The sequence below is a fragment of the Solanum stenotomum genome, chromosome 1, assembly GCF_019186545.1.
Source record: "Solanum stenotomum isolate F172 chromosome 1, ASM1918654v1, whole genome shotgun sequence".
NCBI lineage: Eukaryota > Viridiplantae > Streptophyta > Magnoliopsida > Solanales > Solanaceae > Solanum > Solanum stenotomum.
Genome location: NC_064282.1, coordinates 17790206 through 17818046, shown reverse-complemented (window position 1 = coordinate 17818046; position 27841 = coordinate 17790206). Strand labels below are relative to the sequence as shown.

At 29.2% G+C, this 27841-nt stretch overlaps 1 protein-coding gene across 1 annotated transcript; it reads right to left on the bottom strand.

Moving 5' to 3' along the window:
- Positions 1-10419: 10419 nt before the first annotated feature.
- Positions 10420-11996, bottom strand: LOC125845531 (uncharacterized). Its single transcript, XM_049525059.1, has 2 exons — positions 11810-11996; positions 10420-10992 (listed from the first exon to the last, which is right to left on the bottom strand). The coding sequence occupies exons 1-2, from the start codon at positions 11905-11907 to the stop codon at positions 10689-10691; spliced, it is 402 nt and encodes a 133-aa protein (XP_049381016.1). The 5' UTR covers positions 11908-11996; the 3' UTR covers positions 10420-10688.
- Between the last annotated feature and the right edge of the window lie 15845 nt (positions 11997-27841).

The window sequence follows — 27841 nt, the reverse complement described above, 5'->3', positions numbered from 1 at the left end:
TTATTACTCCATCTTTTCAATTTATTTATCTTTGTTTTCTTTTCTAGGCAGTTTTTTTTTTAAAAAAATATCTTTCCTTTTTTTGACAATTTCTCAATTTCAATTTTCTATGTGGCATGTTTGAGACCACAAAATTTCAGAGCATTTTTATACGTTCTATATATCTTCAATTTAGGTTCGCAAGATTAAAAAATCTTCCATTCAAAATCACAAAAAAAAAAACAAATTGAAAATTCGTATGCATGCATGTACGTAGACACTGATTAATATTGAATTGAGAAAGTTTGGATAAATTTTCCAAATTTCTCCTCACTCTTTAATTTGCATTTTGGCCTAATCCGATCCCAATTTGTAGTACGTACGTAGTTGAATATTATGGGTTAAAGAAATTAAAAACAAAAAACAGAAAACAGAAAGTGGTTTCTGTTTTGTTATATAGTTATAGGATTTAATAATTAAGTTAATTACCTAACACTCTAACAAATGTTTTATACCAATCAGAGTAATTTAACATGTATAGCTTGAAATTTACTACATTTACTTTGGATTAATAGTAATCAACACTCTAATATATTAGATGTGAAATTTACCGAATTACATTTTTGGGACAAGATATGAAATTTCCGGTTGCATCTAGGGTGTTCATTCGGTTTTTGGTTTTATATGAATCAGTGTGGATTTTTTGGTTTTGATTTTGAAAAAGTGTAATCTAATTTGAATTAAAATAAATTTGGATTGGTTTAAATTTTCTCTTTTTGATTTGACCTTTTCGGTTCAGTTATTCGGTTATGTCAATAATTAAAAACATAATCATAGTTACATTTGCAATTTGAAAAAAGAAATATATATATATATATATATATATATATATATATATATATATATATATACGAGGAGAAGTAATAATATTGAATCTCTTAAATATACTTTCTAATATACATCACAAGCAAAATTTAAAACACAATACTTAAAAGTATATCAATTATAGATGTCCAAATATAAAACATAAACTAAATCATAATGAAAGATAATAAATAAAAGGGACAAAAATGGTTAACTCCAACTTAATATACATATATATATCAATCCATGTTAGAGCCCAATTCAATTTAATTTCATTTTTCGATTTAATCCGAATATGCACAATCCTACACCTGGATGCTATTTTTTTATATAAAAAAATAATTACGAGGGTGAGGGTCCACAATAGAGATTTTTAATGATCAAATTCCACTGAAATAAATAAATAAATCTCTACTTTTATGGACTTCAATTTCCCCTTTTCTCTCTTGTTTTTTTCCTAATAAATGATATCTTTCTATTTCTTTGGGCATTGTGTTGAGGTGGGTGAATAACTGCCTGAACAGCGATATTTTTATGAAAGGAGACATTAATTTAGAATATATACTATGCTATAATTAATTAGATCAACGGTTGTGTATGAAAAGTAATGGTTAGGTTACCCTTAAAATATAATGGATCCGAATTATTAGTGGCACGCTTAAATTATAAGTAATTTTAATCATCTTTCTCAATGACGGTTTGATAGTTTTCTCTCACTCGATTTCATATTAGTTGATCGGTATACGAAAAATAGTTGTTTCATTATTAAATTAAAAAATCATTAATTAATTTTTTTCTTATATTTTCCTTGCAATTAATTCTTTCTAAAGTGTTCACTTTTGTTTATAAATTTCTAAGAAGGTTTTTATGGATGAATTAATACAATTATCTTCTTATTTATGATTTCTTAAGTATCGTGCAAAATGAAAAGGAAGGGAGTATTTCAACACAATCTCCTCCTAAGAAAGTGAGGGTACACTTGTCTACCACGTGGATGTTTTTGTTCACGTGGCATTTTAAATTCTTTTTTATTTCAAACTTTATAATTATTATTTTTCTAGTTAAATTGGTATAACAAATTTGGCTAGAACTTTACTTTTTAAAGGAGGGTGGGGGTGGGGGAGAGATTTTGTTTGGCTAATTTCAACCAATTGTTTTTTACAATTTTTGCCCCAAAATAATAGTAATAATCATTACATAAAAAATAAGATACAATAGATATTATACAATTAAAATTCAGTATTATGCTAAACTTTTTATTTAGCTCAATAATAAAGAGTTCTAACTAGTTACTTTTTTTTAATAGATTTGGTTTGAAAAAGAATAAATCGAAATAGATAGTAATTGCATCTAAAGTAGAAATGAAAAAAGTACACAATTTTAACTCCAGTATTTTGGTTGATTGAATTTTTTTTTATTTGACTAAAATTAATGAAATTCAGAGTTTTTTCTGATTTTGGTTTGAAAAAATGTATACTATTAAAATATATATACATGGCATCTAAAGGAGAGATACAATTGGTAATTTATTATTTGGGGAAATTAACGTTAAAACAAATTATAGTCACTAGGTTAAAACAAACAAGACTACAAGAGTATGAGAGCATTAATTTTTTAAAATTTTAACTATTAATTAAGTTAAAAAGATGTTTATTAACATTTAACAACTTTAAAAAAGTGTGGATAATCAAACAGAATTAGTGACAAGATGAGGACTTATTAAAAATTGAGATTATGGGATAACTTGTATATATCTCGATTCTCGACTACTTTAATTTTATAGGGAAAAAGGAAAAATATACCTCCAAACTATTGTAAATGGTATGCATATACCCTTTGTCATACTTTTAGGACATTGGTGCCCCTGCCATCCAAAAACTATAGCACATATGCCCTTTACTCTAACGTAAGACTAAATAGGGACACGTGGCACAATCTTATCCGTCGATCTGATAATTAATAAATGTCGGATCGGTGGATAAGATTATGACACATGTATGTTCGTTAATATAAAGGGTATATATGCTCTAGTTTTTTTACGGCAGGGGCACCAATGTCCCAAAAGTATGACGGAGGGTATATGCATACCATTTATGATAGTTCGGGGTATATTTATCCTTTTTCCCAATTTTATAAGGTATCTTTTATCAATCACCAATCACCAATACATATATCAAATAATTATGTCCAATAAAATTCAAACAAATGAAAATAGTCACTTAGTAACTTGAATTCTACTACTAAAATTATCCATGACAAGTAAAATTCTAAATTTATATACTATTTTTAAATTATAAGATAAACTAGAGAAATTTCCACGCTTTTCAAATTATAAATGATATAGGTATATATTGGCGTCTATAACTTATTCTACATATAGTATACTAAATCAATACCAGTTGAATTATGCTATGATATTCATATAATATATGTCATAAATTGAAAATGTATCATAAGAAATTGGTTCATTTATTTTTTTTAAATTACTATTCAATTCTCTATGATACCATATACATACTATATATATACCGTATATTGAACGGATATAGAAAAGGAGTAGTCATTCATCCGTTAAAGAAAAACACTAAATCCTCTGTAATACCAAATCAATAGATATTATATATTGACATGTAATTATATATGAGAGGTTGCATCCTTAAAAAGCACCACTTAATCCTCTATGATGTCTACATTTTAAACATAAATAATTGGTTTGTTCCCTCAAAAGAATATATTTTCGATTTTTTGTGATATTCATACGATATATCTAATAGACTACTCGTAGAGTATTATAGAGGACTAATTTATTCCTTAAAAAAAGAACTTAATTCTCTATAATAATTACATGGATGACTGTCATTAGTTACATCATTAAAGTCTAAAACTATACTCAATTCGTCCCTGTTTACTTGTCCATATTTCCTCTTTTAGATGTCCGTATTTACTTGTCCATTTTGACAAAACAAGAAAGGACAAAAAAAAATTTCCTATTATATCCTCATTTAAACTTCTTGAAAATTTAAACTTCCTCCAACATTGATTAGTTATCTTGAATAAATTTATTTTGGAATCATAATTAATAAGGGCAAAATTGTAACTTCACTATGCTAATCATTGTTGCCTTAATATGTGTGTCATTCTAAAGTGGACAACTAAATAGGGACGGAGGGAGTATAATATATTGACAGAATATCATAAATAACTGAGTCGCATTATACATCTAGGTTATAGAAGACTGTTTATTCATCCAAAAAAGAGTTTTAAACACTTTTAAGTATGTGTAACACCCACATGGCGTATATGATATAGTTACATGGTATCATCAAAATTGATTATTTTTAATTTTAATAAAGTAGTATATAATATCTATATTCAAGTTTATGTAAGACAATATTGATATTATTCTTTGTCTGTGATATGATAATTTTTTTCAATTATACAAAATAGAGTTCTTTGCATTTTTTAAAAATACAATTTATTTATATGTATATAATAATACAAAATATTTACGATGGTAAAATAAATTTCAACATTATATTTTATGTTTTTAAGAAAGTGAAAATACATTTCCAATTCAAACATTGAAATAATGACTCTCAAATGTTTATGGAGCAACATGTTTTTTAAGGATAGGAAACGAGTTGGGTCACAAATGAAACTTGGATCTTCCGGTCCTTCAATAGCACTAGCCCAACTGAGGGATCAAGAAAGCTAAAATATATAAAAATTACCTAAATACATATTTCTTCCTCTCGGATACATCACTCCCCTCTCACTGATACATCGGTATCTCCCTTTCGGATACATCATCCCTCCCTTCTCTGATACATCCCTCCCCTATATATCCGGATGTCCTATCCCTTCTCTAATACATCCCTCCGCTATATATCCAGATGTCCTATCCCTTCTCTAATACATCCCTCCGCTATATATCCGGATGTCCTATCCCTTCTCTGATACATCCCTCCCCTATATCCAAAATCCATAAATTTTAAGAAATTCTTGTAATTTGAAATATATATACACTCTTTCTATATTTAATACAAACAAAAAATATATCCTAGCTAATTACATACATTTGTTTGATGATACAAATACACTCCTTTCTTCAAAACATGTCTGACGTTGTCCACTGCATAGAGTGTGGCGATTGATGTTTGTCGTAGTAATTTTAAATTCAAGAACTTTGAATAATTTCAAACTCATAAAATTCAAAATCTACTATTGGCTTTCAACTTTGTAGAAGTTTCTTAATAGGTAGATTCAGGAAAATGATTTTTCTACTGTTTACGATTTGTCTTGGCTTTCAATTTTGTAGAAGTGTCTTATAGTTAGAATCGGGAGAGATTGTTTTCTAGCTTTTTACAAAATAAAATTCATTTTTATGTCCTTTTCACCGGAGATTTCATGGAAAATCTTATTAACTTAGTGGATTGGTTATCTGAATTCCCACCTTATTGGTGAGAGTTCAATTTCCTCCCCCGTTTCTCCTTTCTCTAACCCCATTAAAAAAAAAAATCATTTCTACATCTAAGAGATTTGAAAAAAACATTTAATAAAGGGAACATAATCATCAATTATTATTCTATTCAAATTATAAGATGCACAAACCTCACTGATAAATTTTACTAAAGTATGTTATTGTTAAATTACTCCCTCTATTTTTATTTATCTGCCGTTCATATTAAAAGTATATAATCTTTAATATTTATTATTTTATAAAATTAATTTATAAATGACACTATTTTCGAGATCTTATTTCCTTGGAAGATCCCGAAAAGAAGAAGATAACTCATGCTTAAAATCTTGACTACAAAATACAAATCAATTCATTTTAATAAAGGGAACATACATAATTATCATCGATTATTGCGTTGCCGCAATTGTCTCCAATACTAGATTTTATAAAATAGTTATTGAATCAAAAAGCTTATAATAAAATGTACTCTATGGGTCGTTATCATAGTTGCCCTCAAGCCTCAACAATAACTCTCATCACTGACGAGGCCTTAGACACTGCCTTTAATATTAATTAAATAAATCGTCCTATGGCATATGGGATGACGATAAAAAATATTTAAAATTTATTTTCTTTTTTATTTAATTCAATTATATACTAATTTTATACACTACCCCCACCTATGACATATTTTACTATTATAGCAAACGCGACCCATTAAGAATGACAATAAATTTCAAAGTTGACATTTTGGCTAGAGAATTCCAAGTGTCAGAATGATAAAGACTCCAAAATATTAATTGATGTCATAGCAACCTAAAATTGGAAATAAGAATTTTTAAATTATACAATTTTTGCATGCACTTTTTTTGTAAATTTAATGAGTTGATTAGTTGATGCTTAATAACAAAATTTTTTTTACTAATATTACAATATTATCAATAAAAAATAATTATAATATTTTATTATTTTATGGTGGAATACGTAGATGATTCTTTTAAATTATATACATTAAATGATCAAATAGACATTTTAACTTTATTAATGACTAGATATATACTTGATACTGATATATCTCGTAAATCCATTACGCTGGCATATTTTTCTTTCACCCAAATTTCAGCACGTAACTCTTTTATATTTTATATCTCCTTCAAATTTTTATTCACCGTTGAAGAATCTTGAAAATTTCAAACTCAAGAAAATCTCCATAATACAATATATATCCAAATAAAAATTGAACCAAATTTGAACCTTAGATCCTAGATAACCACAAAAGATAAAAAGGTGCAAAATATAAATGAGCAAGGAAGAGCCAATTTGGGAAGAGGATAGGGGTCAGGGGAGGAGCTGTGGAGGCCTACCTCGTGAAAGTATAGAAGTTGTTTCTGAAAACCACGTGACTCAATAACACCACTCTCATAATTTGAAAATGTGTATAATTAATGACCAGCTTGTCAACATCGACATGCTTATTAGCGTAACATTGAATAAATTATTCAAACATTTGCATATTATATATTGTATAAGGTTTTCCAAAATAAACTAATAAAAAGTCGAGTAAACTTTACAAAAAGACATGTACTTGCAAAAAGTGAAGATACCATATATATATATATACACCACGTTAGCAGACAACATTGAATGGATAGAAAAAGAATTGTCTGCGGAAAAGAAAGTGCAAGTATAACTAAGATTAATTTGGGTGACTAATAGTAATAGTATTTTTTTGTCTAATATAAGAGCTACACATGTACGTTATTTTCTTGCTTAAATAATACATTAAAAGGGATCGTTTGGTAATTGTATTAGAGATAAGTTATGCATATATTTATATATTCTTGCATAAGTAATAATATGATTGGTAGTTATTTAGGAAACAAATTATTTATGTAGAAAATTAATATGATGTATTGATTTGCAAGTTTAAAACATATATGACTAATACATGAATAAATTATGAAGGAATTCATATATACTATTTTATATGGTATAAAAAATAAAATAACTAATAAATAAATAATTAAACCCTATAAAATTAATATTTATATAAAATAATACATTAACTTCTTATCAAATAATTTTTCTATTACTATCTGCCTAAGTCTAACCATCTATCAAACCACCTTAAGAATATACTACCTCCATCACAATTTATGTGACACATTTCAGATTTTGAGATTTAAACAAATCTATCTTTGATCATAAATATTTCATATATCTTTCAAATGTTTTGAATTGTCAATTATTGTTATTTATAATGCTTTTTATGTAGTTTACAAATATATAGATATTTCAAAATAATTAAAGATTTCATGCGTAAATTATTTGTCAAACTAAAATTACTTAGATCACTCTGAAGAAATAAAAAATATAATATAAATTGGTACGGAAGATTAGTAGTATATGATATGCAATGAAGAGCAAGCTAGGTAGAATATTGCATGCAAATCAGTGTTGCTTGCAAGCTTGTAATAATCAAAAGTTGTGATTTGTACTGAAGCCAAGCAAGCCCACCATGTGGCTTCTCCTTTTTCATAGTTTTACAAACCAAGAAAAGTGAAAATAGACACTTGGACACCCACAACTACTAGTACTATCTTATCATATACAGATAATTTGTTTGTATTAGTTTAAATGAATTAGAGGAAAATTTGTAATTTTAAAATAGTAAATATATGACCTATCAAAATATTTTTTAATTCTATGATCTTAAATATGTTAAAATTATCAAATTATTAAAAATGTGACATTTTTTCCTTAAATATGCTATCAAAAGAACGGTGAGTTGGATATTCTTCATTAGAAAACTTCATTGGTTAAATAAATTAAATATCATCTTTTTAATCGCATATTTTACGTGAATAACAACATCTAGAGTATATTATGTAATGCAACTATAGTTTCAATTATTTTTAATCCGTGGCTACAGTTTTACGAATTTTTGCTATTTGATTTTCTAATTGTATAAATCAAGAATTTGTATCATTTTGTCTCCGATTATGTAAATCCAACATTTATATAATTCAATTCTTGATTGTATGAATCTAGAATTTATATATGCTACCCTAGCTACTTGTATATGATTTATGAAAAATTCATGATAAATTACCCTATTTGTATATTGGGTAAGCGAAATAAACAAATGAGTTCCGAAAAATTCCTAAGTGTATAAATATGTAATTTGTATGTATACTTACCCTGTCTGTATATTCGCAAGTAAAATATATAAACGGACAAGCGAAATATACAAATTGTTGCCTCCATTTGTATTTTACCATGTTTGTATATTTGCAAACCGTAGCCTCCATATCAAACAAAACTATAGCTATGAAGTGCAATTATCAAAACTATAGCTATAAAACCTTATTATGACTATTACTTTGCTATTTCAAGAAATTCTCTATTTTTAATAGCAATTTTTATTTTTTCTGTCGAGGCCGAAGTTGATAGCAAAAAGAAAGTACGTAGTTTGCGAGATTTGCGACCAACCCGAACAGACAAAAAATTGCTACTCCCTATTTTTCAATTTATATTATATGATATTTTCGGTTTTTTACTTTTTAAAGTTTAATGTATAATCTTTATCAAGTATGTACTTATCCGTGACATATAATTAATTAGCAGATAATCTTGATTAGCTAGCAGATAAATGTCACTTTATGTCATATCAATCTTCTTAAAGTTCCATATTAAAGCACATAAATATCACTTTAATTAATTAACTCATACCGATCTTCTAACTAAAATCCCATACTAAAGCAATTCTACTGGAATATTACTTAAAAATTAAAAAAAAAACTTTCACGCAGATCTAAAAAAAAATTATATTATTTTTCTAAATGTTTTCTATAAATATAATATAGATAAGGGGGAGAGAGCTATATATATCTCATAAATAGCTTCACTGAACCTGGAAAAAAAGTTATGAGCTTTAGGTACTATGAATACTAATGGAAGAAGGAATCAAAGGCGCATTCAATTCTCCTTAAGAAACTCAACTAATAGAGTGTACAAGTGCAACTTTAGCCCCACCAACTTGGATTGTCGTAGTGTGACTGCTTTATTCTTAATCAGAGTTTGCAAGTTCGAGCTTTGATTATAAAAAAATCATGTTGAAAGTGCTACGCAATCAGAATTTTAGTCAGTTCTCCAATATAGGTTCCAGACACCAGACGAAAATAAAAATAAAAAATGAAACTTTAGTCCCACCTCCTACCCCCTATCCCCATCAAAGACATCTATTTATCAAGTTGTGAGTTCATATATAGACGAAATCCCCAGCCCCTACCATACAAACCCTACTATATCAACAAGATAATCCCTACTCTATAACCGTGATGTATACACAAATTAAGTCTTTATATATTTAGGTAAAAAAAAAAAAGAACTCATCACGTTTTATACAGATAAATAAAGATATCATTAGATATACTACTTACACCGACATCGTCTAAATTTTGAATCAGTTAAAGAAATTTGTAACCCCCAAATGTTTTACTTTATGATTCTTGTTTTCTAACCTTCTGCGTTCCCTTAATTTAGAAATAGTTATTGTGAAATTTAAACTTTAGGACATGAAGACTTCTGCCGAGTCAAATATGATGAAATGAAATAGCATAGCGCTCTAGCTAGATTTGAGTCATGGTCTTAGGGTGGATCCTTTGCTCTATACCAGCTGCACAAGAGCACTTATATGCTAGCTCCTTATATATAGATGCACTGTTAATAATATACTAATTTCTATGTTTTTTAAGTTAATAGGTATACGTGAACCTCGACTGATAAAGGTGATCCGCCTCTGTTATCATGAAAATTTTATCTGTGTAATTAAATCATGACAATGATGCGATTACTATTTCTACACGATTATGTCATGCAAGTCTCAATCCGAGTGATAAATACATCAAGAAAGATATTAGGCAAAATTAGAAAAGTCAACAACTTAGATTTTTTGGAGGGTTTCATCGATGTTCAATATACTCAAACTAATCTAAATTCACATCGGATAGCCCATTTGCAAATAGTGCTACTTATTAAGAATTTTTGCATATTCATAGTTCAAACTTGAAACATGTAAATAGAAAACGAACAACTTAATCTACTGCAACCAATCATTTGATGATAAGTTAAGAAATTAGATAAGAAAATTGAAGGCTAGCTTATGGTAAACCCATAATTATCATCAACTAATTTGTACATATAATACATAGAGAGAGGACGCTACATTGAGAACTTATTCAGCTAGCTAGGTAGGTAGCATAGGGCCATAAAAGTAGTACTCTACTAGTCAAAAGAGAAAAAAAAAACTTACAATTATCCATAAGGAAGAAGATAAACATAATATTAACACATGAAAAGGTTTTTATTTATTTTTCCTTTTAATTTAACACATGACATCCTTAAGAAGTTTGTACCTACGGGTGGACGTACGAGGTGAAGGTGCACCACCATGATTATTCTTTGGTTTTTGATCATGAGCCGTTGATTCTTCTCTGTGATCATGGTTTTGCTGTTTGATTTTGTCGCCACCTGGATATTCTGATCTGCTGCTACTCATCATGATGCCTTCAGCTGATGATTTCCTAGAAGAACTTCCACGCCTTGAACTGCTGTTTCTTTCTTCACTTTGACACCAGTCACACACCTCTATTCCCTCTGACAATTCACTATAGTAGTTGCTACAATACCTGTAAAACTCCGATACGAATCCAAAATTTAAATTTTATGAATTCAAAATACTCCATCTTTTACTTGTTACAATTCAAGTTATATATGCATGACTAATTAACTCCTAATAATCATGATCATACAAAACAATAATGATGTTTGATCAGGATCGGCGGTATGAATTCGCAGACTCAAAGCGTTGATTGATCAAAAGACCCTTTGTTTTACTCAATTTAAGTTTGCGTCGTACTATATTTATATTAACATAAAACATAAAAAGTAGTACCACAAGTAATCTTTTCTAGTGATAAGGTAAATTTCTGACATGACTAAACGATTCATAGAAAAGTTAGAAACATATATTATATGACCTAATTACATAAATTAATAATAATAATAAATCGTTAATTATTACTTAAAATTAATTAATCTGTAGAAGATCATGGGAAATAATTAGTACGAAATTGCTGGTAGGATGTTTGTTCCCTCTGATAGTGTATGGTGGCGGTGGGTGGACGAGTGTCATGTTTGGTTTGCCACAAACAGGAAAGTTTAAAAAAAATGATAGATGGAGTAATAATACGGACAGAAAATCAGTCAAAAAGACTCTAATGAAAAGCCTGACTGACCCAACACTAACCCAAACTGTGGTTACAAGAAAACTACTATTTCATCTAGTATAACAAAAATAAATTATATGATTGGTGAATTGATCATCAATTGTAAAAAAGGTCATCATTGACATGAATGTGTATACAGATTTCAATAGCTTTGATGCAAATTTAAAAGAAATTATGATTCAGAACTCGTAAACTAAAAATTGTGAGAATTACTTACGAGTGTTGGTAACGGTGGTAGCACTTGGAGCAGCGGAAGAGCTTTTCCGGGAAGCCAACGTCGCCGCACATGGAGCATACTTTCTGAAGATCCACCATTTTTTAAAATTATTTTTTGTTTGTTTGAAGGCAAAAAGGAAGATGTAGAGAAAGAGAGAAGCAAATGCCTAAAACAACCAAAATAAAAGCACTTTTTGAGTCGGTGTTTGCGCGTCATATCTCATTTATATAGAGGGACACTCTTGGTTTTTTATATATTATATAGTGGAGCTAGTCTCGATATAATTCAATAGTTTTGATCAATATAATAACTTTTTATATTAAATTTTAATAGATTATATATAATTTTTTATTATTTGATTAATTAGATATATGTTAATTAATGTGAGAGGGATATATATATACAGGTAGACCACAGGTTGCTTGCAGTCGTTTTCAGTTAAAGGGATAGATGGTGTGAACCTTAAAACACTCTGAGCTAAAATTACCTCTATGCCCTGTGCTTGATATAAGGGTGTGTTTGGTTTTAAAAAAAAGTTTTCCTTGTTGGAAAATAAGGGTTGAGATAATACATTTAACAATATATTTTAATCCAATTTTTATTATATATTTTTGTCATTTTCTGTCTGGCACTTTTTCAGGAATAAAGGTTTTGGTTTACGTCTATTGTTCTAAGCAGCGATGTCAAAATCAAACCCAACTCGTTTAATTTGTTCAATCGTCTATTCATTAGCTTAACTCATTCAATTTATTAAAAATTGAGTTGATATTTAATTTTAATTGGCTCATAAAAAACATATTAAAATATTTTTAATTTTTTTTTTCATTTGATATGTTGTATATAGTCATAATAAAGAATTTTTTTTATTAAATATTTAAAGAACAAATAAAACAATTCAACTTCGTAAAAATTGAATCGAATTTAGTCTTAACTACTGTAATCTATTACCTAATGACTCAACTCATTTTGACATAAATAAATTTAAATTGGATTGAATCTTGATCCAATTATTATCTTAATTTATTATAATCCGTCCAAATTTAACTTAGTCCACTTAATTACTGCCCCAAATTTTGAGATATTTCAAACAGCGTGAAGAACAATTCATGCCACAAGGGAATTTCGCGTGTAAGTTCTATTTTCACCTTATTAAGAAAATCATATAATCAAAAGAAAAATGTTGATGAAAGTCTTTAAATATATTATATCAAACAAGAATGTGGAACAAAATAATTACGTTTTCTCTTATATGAAACAAAATAATTTCTATCATACTCTCTTTATTTATTTTTATTTGTTTAATATTGCCTTCACATATCTTTTAAGGAGTAATATATTAAATATCAATTTTATTAAATCACCCTTTAATGAATATAATAAATGCAATGTTTTAAAAAATGACTATAATTAATAATAATGATAATATACTAAGTGATAAATTATTTTTTAATTTTTAGCATCTATTTTTAATATAATGATAAGTAAAAATGTAAACATAGGAAGTATTATATATAGTATTAAAATCTCGTGTGTGTTGTAATGATACATTTTCTTTCTCTCGGTTAAATATTACTCCATCTGTTTCAATTTATTTCTTCGATTTAACGTGGTACAAAATTATAAAAAATAAATAAAAAAATTATGATTTTAAATAAAAATATGTAGAATATATCAAAATGTCTTTTATTTTTATAATCTTAAATATGTCATGTAAAACGTTAAAATTATAAAATTATGCAAATAAAAAAAGATGTGTTTTTAAACTAACTAAAAGTAAAATAAAACAAATAAATTGAAACAAAGAGCGTAGTATACACAATGAGTTACAAGTAACCAATTAGTATTCAATACGTACATTGTTTCCATGAGAATATACATACAACAAACTGTATAGTCCATTATTTTACTCAATACTGTAGAGAATAGCAGAAGAAAAGTATACTCGGAAAATCTTTTGCTAGCCCAAGATCGTTAACTAAGATCGAAAGATTCAATTAAAGAAGAGGAAGCTAGAAAGGAGAACTTGTTTATCGAAGAAAATTCTTTGATTTGAGTTGCTCTTGGATTAGTTACAAATGACTATGGCCACCCCTATTTATACTAGTGTGGGAATGCTTCTAGAAATTATTTTAGATAGATTTACAAGAAAAATCTAGGTGACCTTATCTTCTAACTATCTAACAAGAATCTAGATTATTCTATACTTTACTATAAATATCTAATTATCTAGAACATCTAGATATTTCTTAAGTATAAATATCAAAGATATTTACTCAACCAAATTCTTGAAAGTTCTACTAAATATCTAAGATATTTTTTGTACCTCCAAAAAATCAACTTTAATTTTTCACTTCTCCTTAAAGTGATTTTTTGGAAACTACCCCACACTTGTCGTGGAGGAGCTCAAACGGAGCTTTGAGCCACATCTTGGTGAAAATCTCGGCAATTTCTTTCGGACTCCTCTTGCTTCTTCAAATGATAAAGATTTTCTGTTATCAAATGATCCACGTAAATTATCTCCTTGCTGATTTCCTGAACTCCCCCTTTCTCTTAGCTTCTCGACAACTATATTATCTAGAAAAACACTATCAGTTTCCAGTGAAGTCTCAACATCAACATAGGATCCACTGCCAGATTTTTTTTTATCATCTCCTTGATAGATTTTTTGACAGCTTCAGAGCTTTCAAAAATTATATCGTTTGTCTTTGAGACTGCAATATCAACTTCTTCCTCTATTTGGTCATCATTTTCTCCATTTGTTTCCAATGATTGATCTAAGTTAGTTACTGACCTCGATATGACTGACGATTGATTAGAGACTTCAACTTCCCATACATCTTTCTCCATACTTTCTCCATAAAGGTCACCATCGGCATATATAGCTCCAGGCACTACTTGTTCAGAATTTATTTCCTTGATTTCTTCGATAGAATCTATCATGTCACCAGTATGAACATCTTCAAGAGTTTCTTGCTTCATTTCGATGACATCAATGTCTTGCTTCTCCACGTGGTCGACTGCATTATATTCTGAACCCTCGATCCAATCTCTTTCAAGGTTGAGAGAAATCATAGCGTCTATTGCTCGAGCCTCAGCTACTAAACACTTTCCTTATTCTTCTTTTTCTTTAGTAACCTTTTGAGCCATATTGCTCTTATTGGCTCGACAATATCTTTTTATGTGTCTTACATTACCACTTCGATAACATCTAGGAGGATTCTTACCATAATAGTTAGAAGGCTTTTCCTTCTTTCCATGTGAGCTTGAACCACTTGAGGATCGAGAGTGTGGCATATCTCTCGTTTTTCCTTTAAAGTTCCTCTTGTTGGCTACAAGAGCATTTTCTTCTCTTTCTTTGACAAATACACTAGCCAACTGCTTGGCTAGTAGTTCCTGTGACGACAATAAATTTTCAAACTCCTTCAAGGATGGCTGTTGAGCCCATCATTGAATCGACATCACAAATGGAATATTCAAGTTTCAACCCATGAATGACTATTCTTCTCATTCGTGCTTCAGAAATAGCCTCCTCCGAATTCAATAAACCTATCTCAGAACATAAGTTCTTAATCTTTAAAAAATATTCAGAGATAGAAAGATTACTTTGAGTGGTGTTAGCCAATTCATTCTCCAATTTCTGCAGTCGAGCTTCATTCTTCTTGTTGAACAAGCGATTGAGGGTCCTCCATATTTCATGAGCTGATTTACACTTTATAATGTGATCAAATAAATCAGAGGAGATTGTCCTCTTTAGAATGAACTCTGCCTTCGCATTAATCTGCTTCCACTTCTTGTATGCACAGCTATTTTTCGGTCCGTCAGTAGGAGGACTTGTGTCATTTCCATTAACAACATCCCACAAATCCTCTCCCACAAGGTATGATTTCATACATGTCTTCCATACCTTATAATTGGACTGATTCAACAACTTCATCTCCAGTCCATTAACACGACCGCTAAAATCCATCTACACAAACTAGTTGAATCTTTCACCAATCCGATCTTGAAATAATACCCCCAAGCCAATCTACGACTATGGCTCTGATACCATGTAGAGAATAGCAGAAGAAAAGTATACTCGAAAAACCTTCTGCTAACCCAAGATCGTTAACTAAGATCGAAAAATTCAATTAAAGAAGAGGAAGCTAGAAAGGAGAACTTGTTTATGGAAGAAGACTCTTTGATTTGAGTTGCTCTTGGATTAGTTACAAATGATTATGGCCACCCCTATTTATACTAGTGTGGAGATGCTTCTAGAAATTATTCTAGATCTTCTAACTAACTAACAAGAATCTAGATTATTCTATACTTTACTATAAATATCTAATTATCTAGAACATCTAGATATTTCTTAAGTATAAATATCAAAGATATTTACTCTACTAAATATCGAAGATATTTATTGTACCTCCAAAAAATCAACTTTAATTTTTCACAAGTACATGTAATAACAGGTGTAATCCTTATCTAGTTCATCAAATCAAAAATAATATCCTATTCTGATTATTATTTATTTATATGCAGGTTTTCTTACCTTGTAGGCTAATAAATCAAATGACTGCCCATACAAGAAAACAATCTCATCATTAGACTTAAAAATATTCTTCCACATAATAATTACAAATATAACGCACCACCTATATAAACTTATTCTAATGTGTAGTACATTCTCTGCCCAAAATAAAAAGAATGCATGAGGTATACCTTGATAGGAAATATAATTTATTAATAAATCTTACGTGATATAAATTAAAATTAATTTGAGCTATATATAAAAAGTGAATGGAGTATAATGTTGCACTTAATATTATGCAAGACATTGAGGATCTTGAGCTTCTATCTGTTGAAGAATGTCGATAAAAATGTTATTGATCAAAATAGCAAGAAGCAATTCAATTTTCAACTCTTTTCTCATTTTTTAAGTTATATTTAAATACAATTAAGTATGAACAGTATTTCGAATTATCATTTTTTATAAAATATAATCAAGCATAATACACTACTATATCTTTAATTTCATTTTCAAAAAAATTATTTCTCAAGTACATACTTAGACACTTTGGGAAGAACCTAGCTATACTTTGTAATTGAATTAACACTACGTAGCAGATTATACAGAAAATATTATTGGATTGATTTTAGAGATTTTCCTTAAGATTTTTCTCTATCACACGAAATCTCTTTCATCGTTTATGATATTAAATTACTTTAGTCTTTTGTAATAATTTTTTAATCTATTTATTATCACTACAATAAATTATGACACGGCTATGCTAAAATAGTCTCTTATTTAATTAATAATTTTATAAGAACTTTTTCCAAAAAAAAAAAGAAGAAGATAGTAATCCTTTATAATTTAAAATAAATAAATAGTATGGCTTAGAAATAATTGAAAATAACAAAATAATATAAAGATATGCATATAAAATCTCTTCCCTATATGTGATCAGATCAAAACTTGTAAATGAGTTCACGTTTTTCTTTCATTTTTCAATCTTGTTTTTTTTTTGTGGGTTCTTGGAAATTGAAATTGCGTAATTTTTTTTTTGTTTTCTTGCGATTCTTTTCAAGTTTACTTGTTTAAACTTTACTCTGCCCCCTATTTATAAAAAAAAAATGTATTTTATTATATTAATGAAAAATAGGTAAAAGGAAGAAAATTTACATAAATTTTTTTTTCTTAAACTACGATAGCGACTAAAGTGATGCACTAAAACTTAAAAAGAAGTTTATAAAACTATCCTTTTTTATCAAATACTGTACCAATATTTTTCGTAGACTACTTTATAATAGGAAAAAAAAACTTTATTTGATTATCGACTTCCATCACTCTTGATTGTAGTTTTTAATATCTTTTATTTATTTGATTATCGAGATCTAACACCTCGTAAGTTGCTAGACTTTTTAAATATTTACCCTTTACTTTGATTAGACAATTGAAATGAAAACGACCTAATGACAATAACATAAAGAATAAAAGTTCTCTTATGTCGAGCATCGAAATAATTACTAATTATTAAGTAGAGGGAGTCATGGTGATGGTGGGATGGGGTAAATAATAATTCTTAATCAAAAATTTCGAGTTCAAATCAATAAATATTTATAAAAAATCTTTTAATGAGTGTCATGCAATTGTAGATAAATCATATTTCAATTTGGATATTAAATATTGAGCATAAGTAAAATAATTTTATTCCATCTGTCCTAATTAATATAACACATTTTTTTAGTCAAATTAAAAATGAATGACATATTTTATATTTAGTATTCTCTTTGTTTTTATTTGTTTGACCTACTTCTTTTTAATCCGTTTAAAAAAGAATCACCCTTTCCGTAATTTTTAGCAACTTTTTAATTTTAACTTTTTTACATGACATGCTTAAGTACACATGATTAAATTTTTTTGATATATAACATATCTTTAATTTTAGACAACAAAATTCAAAAGTTTTTTTTTTTTCAACTTCATGTCAATTCAAAATAGGTTAAACAAATTAAAATAGAGGAAGTAACAATTTAACTTTAAAATATATATTTTATTCTGAATAGAATGATTTATAGTCATAGATATATCTATGAATTGATTTAATCTACAAATATCAAAAACCTGTATTTCTTTCTCAAACTTTGTTCAAACCAAATAATGTCATAATTATTTAGTCTAGCTCATCATGACTAGATCATGACCTTAGGTGAAACTGATCTTTGATCGAAAGAACGAAAAATCCCAACAAACATAAAAAAGAAATTTCATGTCAAGTTAAATGACGTCACATAAATTAGATGGAAAAAAGTAAATATATTTTAATTATTTGAGCCTAGCTAGCTAGTTAGTGAAGGGAGACAAAATAATGGGGAGCAAAGAACATGTTCTGTCAGTTTACTTTTTTCGATTGGTAGCTTTCCTCTGCCCTTGGGGGGAAATAAAGGAGAGAATATATCACCACATTTTTATAGATTTTAATTAAGTACTGATTCCATAGAAGATTAGGGAACAGATACTCCTAATTAATTTTATCATGCAAAAAATAAAAATACTTTTACGGTGTGGTAAGATGGAGGCAGAAAGGTCATATCTTTCCTTTTATGAAATTAAAGATTCTATTTATAAAGGAGATTTAATTTAATGCTTTGTAGGTGGACATGATGAAGAAATAGACGTTTTAGTATATGCTCAAAATATGGAGTTACGTTACATCTTTTCTTTTAGTACCATAGAAAAGAGAGAAATCGATATTTAACGATATATAGTTTAAGTTTTATTAGATTCACGCTGTAAATAATTTATATATAACATGGCTATCATATCAATATTGTGGAGTGTAAAGTGTGGCGTATTAGGGTAGAAATATGCAGTGTTGTCTTGTTTTTTGAGGGATTTAGTCTTATTTTTCACTGTCGTTTTTTCTTATTCATATCAACTTTGATATGTTATACTCGAGCTGAGGATCTTTTAAAAATAGTTTATTTACCACTATGAGATAGAAATATAATCTACCATGCATACTCAAAATCAGTTATAGTCTTTCACTAAATATGTTATTGTTGACGACTATGATAACAAGTTCACTATGAAAATTGAAAGTTACATATATGTGTTATTGATCAATTTAACATATATAGCTAAAGGTATCAAAATTATTTTCATATCAGTACACGTAACATAAAGTCGGAAGTTGGAATGCATGATCAATAAAAGTACACTCAAAATCATCAATAAATCAATTTAATATGCACACTTGTTTGATAGGACTTCTTTTTATATTTCTGATTTGAGTATGATCAATCAAATCTTCCTGTGAATATTTTAGTTGGCACCTTCAAAAAGTTTCTCACTTTATTTCTTAAAATTTAGTTTTCTTCACTTATTCTTTATTGATATTTGTTTCTCCTTATATGTATCTAAAATTTTTGGCATTGCCAAAAATGCCATGTACAAGTTGTTTTAAAAATACATAGTATATATTTAAGAATTGCCTCTAAATTGTCCCATCCACAAAAAGTTTTCATCCTATAACGTGATATTATATTAATTAGTTGTAAAAGATTTGTAAGGAGAATAAAATAAAACAAAGATTTCAGAGTTTATAATTCATATTCTCAACTTATACTTCTTTTTTACCAGCTAATGTCCGGTATTCATATTAGAGTTTGATTAAATTTATTTTCGTGCTGGAAAATTTCACATTGGAGGATAAAGTACTCCCTAGCAAAGCTGAATTTGTACCTAGATAAACTCGAATTTGAGACATCTGGTGGTGAAGAATGATTCTCAATTTATACTTAATAGGTCCTTCACATCAATATAATGTAGATATGAATCAGTACTATATTCTAATTCACTGGTATTTTTAAAGTATCAACATCATCTTTTTAGATTGAAAATGACTTAAAAGGAGTACTGATTTTAGCTCCTTTTTTTAATTCCTTTAAGGAACAGGACTAGAGTTAAAGTGGAGGCTTCACGCAACAGTAAAATTTATCGTTATACGATTAGAATGTCACTGATTACTTTTAAGAAGCTTAGTAGCTAGCTCCTTCATATATATATATTAAGATTTGGTAGGAGTTTATAAAGTTGCATGGTGCATCGATCACCTAGTTATCGTTATCGCTCGGGAATTAAAATGAATACGCATCCTATATATCTAGTATATTGATCTTGTATATATTTCCTTCTCCGACATCTTACTGATTAACTCCACGATGACAAAATCTTATCTTTTGTGTTAATCGAGTTGTTTTACTCCTAGACAAATCAATAGTGGATGCACTACATCAAAAATGATCTTTAGCGGTAAATAATTAATGGGATAAGCTCAATTACCGCTAAATATGTATTTTTAGCGATAATTAGCACTCTATATGTCCCTAAAGCCTTTATAGCGACATTTGATCTAATGACACTTAATTAATGCCGGTAAAACTTTTAGCACTCTTTATTAATGCGTCTTAATTGCCGCTAAAAGTTGTTTTTGTTGTAGTGATGGAAGAGAATAGATTAGTGGTTTTAGTTGGAGTCAAATTATCAAATAAACAATCTTATGCACAAATGTAATACAATAGTAATATATTTCGATTATTTTTCAGATTTCACATATAGAGAGAGCTTAATTAATATCATGCTCATTTTATCATTAGTTTTTAAAAAGTGTGTGGGGTGGGGTGGGGGGGCTATATTAGGGACAATGATTTGATGTTAATCCAATGAGAATTGTTGCTTTTAAGCTAAAATTAGTATAAAGAAACCAAAGGACAAGCTTTAGTACCTATATACAAGGAGCATTAGTATATATAGGTTTAATTAACTAACCATGATTTATGGACAAAAGAGTACATAGTGAGTAGTAGATAAGACACTTTATTCAGATTTGTGCTCAAGAAAGACCAAAAAAGAATGGCTTGAAATTGGATTCCATCAACTTTTGCAATTTGCTCATGATTCCTAAATTAATCCTAATTAAGCTTCAAACTTCAAACCCTAAATTATACTTAGCTATCCAATCAATCTCCTTCATTACTCAATCGACTACAGCTGGAACTCATCATATTAAATGGTGCTACTCTCTATTACAATCGAACCCTAGCTAGGATTGTGCTTAAAGACACACCCCACTATTGGCGGACCCAAAATTTCCGTCAAGGGATTAACTAATATAATGAAATAAACACAGAAAAAAACATATATAAACAATAATACTAGTATATGTATAGCTAGTATTATTTTTTTGTTACAAGGTCCAGATGAACCCCTCGCACCCACGTGGCTTTGCTCCTTGACCCCATCGGCCATTTGCCAATTGTTCTTCTTTGGAGATATCTCTGTATAGAGTATCATCACTGTCGTATTTGGTTTCTCATGTGATTATTTTTTATGTTATAACTTAGACTCTTTAAAAATATAATAATTATAATTGTGTCAGATTTGCTAAAATTGCTTCAATTTTGAGAAAAAACAAATTAATATGCATCCAACCACACATTTAAAGAATCTAAGCAACATAGTGTAGCACTGCATTAGTATATTATTGGTTTGACATGATTTATCAAATAATTTCCTCTTGTGATCCTAACTTGATTTCTTCTTAGAGAGCCACACATTTTTAATCATAGACTATATACATTGTATATGTTTACATATATACTAGCATGCAAGTAGCATAACAAGAATTTTGCACAGCCGTTGTCGGCTTTTATATATACTCACAATATCTGATTAATTATACTCATCAGGTTTCTCATCTGATATTTAATACCTTTTTGAAATTCGACTAATCAGAATTTCTCTCCCAAGATCTGAATGATAAATAATATGTACAACGAATTATACACGCAAAGAAAAGGGACTTCACCCCCACCACCCACCCCTTATCTCTTTCTTCCACCCCCATACCCCTTTTAGGTCCCCCCCAAACTAAACTGAGCCCCTATACCATATAATCCTCTTTCAACTTTTTTGGTAAGAATCTGTTTGAATGGGTTTATTTTAAGTTAAAATGATTTTAAAGTATTTAAAATAATTAAAAAAAACATAAGTACTTGATTTTAAAAATAAATTTATTTTGATTTATAAGTAAAAAAAGTAAAAGTCAATCCAAACAGACTCGTAATCTAGACAAGGAGGAGGAACCTTTTAGCATAGCGTGAAGTGTTTCCTAAAAGAAGTAGAGGCCCAATTCTTCTTTTGTTTGGTTTCGTCCCTTTGGGCCCACAAACCCACATTAAACTCCCAAGATTTTCCGTATGATTTTCTCTCTCTCAGTACAACTCCCAAACGAAACCTTCATGTCCATCCACGTGCCTTCTTTTTCTTCTCTCTTTCATATTTCCAACTTCCTCCGACAAACATTATTATAGAGACAATAATAGTTATCTTTTACTATATTCAATTTCTCAGTTAATTTGTACGTATCTTGATTAATAATTTTATCGACATATGAAATAGATCATCAAGTGCCTTAGCCTTTACTAGAATTTTAATTTGAGATTTCATGATTAATCGTTAACCACTTGGACACATTGATTTAAGCGAGAAAGTTCTCTAATTTTGACCTTGACATTGATTGGAGGGTGGTCTAGTATCGATCTTTCTCAATGTCTTATGAGTTGAGTTTGTCGCATAGGATTTGACTAGTGCAAGTTACATCTCATGTGTGATTTGCAGATTGCCTTGTTGAATAAAGAAAAACATGTTAAGCAAGCATTAGGTAGCAATTTAATGAGCTGAAAGATAAATTTAACCATCCAAAACATGAAGACGACAATCAAATTTTAATTTCAAATGGGAAATGAATAAGATTTGAGCATTTTAGGAGATAAGATGTGTAAAAATATGAGGTGTTGATCAAGCCTATGGACAAATGGAAAGATTGATGTGAAATGTACCTTAATAATAATGTACCATTTGCATTAGCTGTAGTAGGCCGCAGTTTTTCTCTCCAATGATCAAATAAAGCAATTTTGGTACTTTAGTTACACGTTATTTTCTGTATAAGATATTTATCATTTCAAAAAATCACAGCACACACCATTCTTCCATTATTAAGTACTACAGTACTATATTATTTTTGGTTTTAGGTAGTCATTAGCTCTAACTCTCAATTTTATCGCGACTCCACTAATTCAGATTTGTATTAGGTAGAACAATTAAGGAGCAGCGTGAATGTTCTATATTGTTAATTTTTGAGGGGTATTTGTGATCTCTAGGGATAATAGCGAGGATATTTTTTATCTCAAAATGTAACGGAGCGTATAAATGGTTTATTTCGATAGTTCAAGGGCAATTTTAACCATTTTCCCTTTTTTTATATTTACTTTGTTTAGCTATACTTAAATTGAAGATCCTTCGAATATAATAAGGAGGTAGAAATCAAATCTGTATCATTTGTGGATTTTTGTTGTAACTAGAATTGTATAAGTTTACCTTCAAATAGTTTTCCAATAACACGACTCAAATTTGAGATTTCTGGTTAGGTATGACAAAAATCTAAACGATGAATCATCCCACAAGATTCTTGTTTTCAGTAATGTAATTATCAGGGGGCATGAGAGCCACACAAATGGCAGGTCTGTTTTTTATTTTGCCGTATATCATGTAATGACAAGTACAGCATACGGACCATTTTGCTCCCTTGTGGGAAAATTATATAATTAACACTCATCTTATTTTTGGGATAAGTAGTAGGGACCTTTTTGGATGTAAAATGTGAACTGCAGGTGGGTTCCAGTTACTTTGACCTAAAGTTTAGGCCATTGATGCAATTTCATCATCAATGAGGGACCATCACCTGCAAAGCATGTGCTTCACACTTTTGTTGCCATGGACCTTTCCTAACTTTGGCTATCTTCTGCACAAAAAAGAACCTTTAGTATATAAAGTTGCCCAACCAGCACAAGTACATGACATAAGAAATAGTACATGATAGAGTTGCAACTACCACAGACAGTAGCGGAGCTAGAATTTTAATTTTATGAATTCTGAATTTTAAAATGACGATTTTAAATGGTAGTAATATATAAGGGTTCCGTATTTGAACAAAAGCAACTAGTTTGGTCGAATCTGTATACAGGTTACTAGCTCCATCCTTAACTAGAGTAATACAATTTCTATCCCCATACAAAGATCATAACTATATCTTATACTCAAAGAAGTCAGGGTTCTAACCTAATTAATGTTGCTCGGACTCTTCCAAAAAATGTTATCAGGTGCGTGGTGGATCCTTCAAAAGTAGTACAATTTTGGAGGATCTGACACGGATGCAACAACATTGTTGGAGAGTCCGAGCAACTTAGTTTATGACATTCAATGTTGATTAAAGTCATGTATTCAATTATTACTATGTCAATTACCAAAATTTCACAGTACAAAAGAGGATATGGTACTCCAAAGTCTAAAAATCACATGATTAGTCATGGCTTGAATTGTGCATAATTGGAGACAACCCATGTACAATGTTTGAGTAGTGGAGAAAAGGAACAAGGCAATTAGAGGGTGCTGACAGCCTTCAGAGTTTGTGACAGACATCAAAAGTCCAAAGACAAATGGATGAAATTTTTAACAGAACAAAAAATATCCAAAGATGACTTTCTGTTTTGCTAGACAGAAGATACAAACAATTATTTAAATCTGTAATTTAGTTATTGGATTCTTCCTCAATAAACAAAAATTAAGATCACAGAAAAAATGGATTGGGATCTACTTGAATTTACAAGGTAGCACACTTGAAGACACATATACCACTAAACCAAAAACGATCTTTAGCGTTAATTAATTAACGGCAATAGCTTAATTGTGACTAAATATGTTCTTTTAGAGACAATTAACACTCTTTGTAAATGTTGCTAAAGTCTATAGCGACATTGGATCCAATAACAATTAACTAATGTCGGTAAAGACTTTAGCACTGCCGCTAAAAAACTATTTTTGTTGTAGTGTACATCTAGCCTCTGGGTGGTGGATCGAATCTCCTCGCTGGAAAATTACATCGTGCATATAGAGTTACATTTTTGTTTTATTAGTTATATATATGCATACATTAGACCTTTTGACACAAACAAAAAAACATAGATCAATGGTGAAGGGAGTGCAAATTCTCTTAGATGATGATGTAGATTCAATTTTCGTTAGCCACAGTTTTTAATGTTTTTAGCTCTTTGCTTGTTTGCTTCTTTAATTTTTTGAATCCCTTTTGACAAAAATCTTGCCTCCGTCACTATGCATGTTATATACAATCTGCAAATGTATATGAGACTTGGAGCATCTTTTTTGAGATTTGAGAGTAAAACAAGAGGTATGGTATACATGATATATACATCCACTTAGAAGGAGTGTTGACATAGAGCATATATATATATCTCTGTTTCACCCAAAATGGTCAAAGCAGTGTGTGTTGCCTTGTCTATACTGCATTGTGGAGTTACACTAGTTCTCTTCTTGCTAGAAGTCATATCATACTCTTGTGTTACAAGAATGAAACCTCCAAACTAAAAGTATTTTCTCTCTTTGTTAGTATCATTTATTAACAACTAAATTGGATATATTATAGCACAACAGAACAAGTAACAGTATTGGCATAGAACTTCCAATCAGAAAAACGAATGCAAAAGATGTCAAATGCACAATAATGCGAATTAATTAACATTACTTTTTTGTACCAATGAATTTTAATTGTATTTATTAGTGTTTTAAATGTCAAAAGAGAAATTAGAAATTAAGTCTGAACGATTCAATTTGAGATGGAAACATGCTTTCAATAAAGGCTAAAATAGTTGTAATAGTTTCAAATCAGCCCTCACTAGTATTTTCTCCGGGATGGTTGTTCAAAACCCAACAACTAATATTGCTAACCACCTGCCAAAGAATTATTTGGTAATATTTTATTTTATTTTATTCATCTTCAAATTTAACCATGTAAAATTAAAGTTCAAGTCGCACCAAATTATACAATCGAATAGTAATCTAAAGTCAATTTTAATAAGACACCTTAAAACACATTAAGAGTTCTCTTTTTTGTTCTTACATACTACTTGTTTAATTCAAGTCTAGTTCTTTTTTATTTAAATTTTGTGCTTTATGATTACTTTAAATGAAATTAAAATCATAAAATTCATTATAAAAAAAAATGAAATCTAAAACAACATTTTATTAGCCTCACTCTTAAGCCACCCAACATAGTTGTGTAAACACTAATCACACCTTGATAACAAAAGAAAAATCATTTATGGATCTTCAAATCATCAATCAAAATTTTTACTATAAGTGACTATGCTATTGATCTCTATTCAAGTTGTCTGAGTACAATTGACTAATTAATGCGTAAAAGCTCTTAATCCATAATTGAGTAACGTTGATCAACTTACTTAAGTAAGGGTTAGAAGACAGAGTAATTGATTGAAAGTTAGATAAAAACTTGCAACTAATCTCTTGGGGATGCTTTCAGACTTTCTATTAGAAAAAATGCAAATGACTAAGGCTTTTTGAATGAACGTTAGATTTTGTGGTTCTCAACAACAAAGCCACTAGTATAACAATGGGTTAACCTAACAATATTGATTCAAAATCTTCATTTATGTTATTGAAAAATCATTTAATATGTATAGGATAAATAATATATATCGATAATCTGAAAACACCATCTGCCTTAGTATCAAAAAAGGAAATGCAACTTGAAATATACACATGGTAACAAGAGTAGACAATGCAATGATTGCGTCTCTGTTGTACATATGAGCTGCATCGTGGCCAAAAAGAAAACTGCTGGTCATCGTGTTCATCAAAAGGTTAAAGGGAATTTATTGGGATAATTAAACAAAATGACCATTAGAGAATCAAAAATAGCCCAATTATGAGCTAATAATCGAGAATTTGTTTATCTAATTTGTATTGCGAAAGCATTTAGAATAACAACTTTGGAGAATTTCGTAAGAAATAACAAAGTTTAAAGAATATTTTTAAAAGTAGTAAATAAAATAGAATTTGAAAAAGATCATAAACAATATAGAATATATTTTTCTCAAAGAGTAAAATCTAGCCTCCTGAAAGCACAGTCTTTCCTTAAAGAATTTATTCCCCTCAAGTACACGAGGTTAAGGGACTATATCATCTCACGATAGAACGATCTTACTCACCGGTGTTTTGATACCTAAAATCGTGGTTAGCGAACCACTCAATGAAGTAAAGTACACTAGATTTTGTTTGTGCAAAAGATGAAGTTCAGAAAATTTGTTGTTTAAAAATGAGAGAAAATCCCAGTAATATACAATGTTTATTGTCCTATTGAAAAAGTCACAATTCTTCAGGAAAGTCACAACCCTACAGAAAAATTACAACCCTTCAAAAAAATCATAATTTTTCAATTTTCCATTCACACCTTTTAAAATCCAATAGAATCTCCATTCGGTCATTAACTAATCAAACGAATGATCATTCAATCATTAACTAATCAGGTATATGTCTGCTCAAATCTTCTCTAATCATTTGAGTAATCTTGAGCTTGTCGCTGCTTCTCTCGGAAATAATGGAAAGCTCAAATT

Coding starts and splice junctions, on each gene's coding strand:
- LOC125845531 (XM_049525059.1), bottom strand. CDS start 11,907: ATGGTGGATCTTCAGAAAGTATGCTCCATGTGCGGCGACGTTGGCTTC. Junction 10,993..11,809: donor TACCACCGTTACCAACACTC/GTAAGTAATTCT, acceptor GGAGTTTTACAG/GTATTGTAGCAACTACTATA.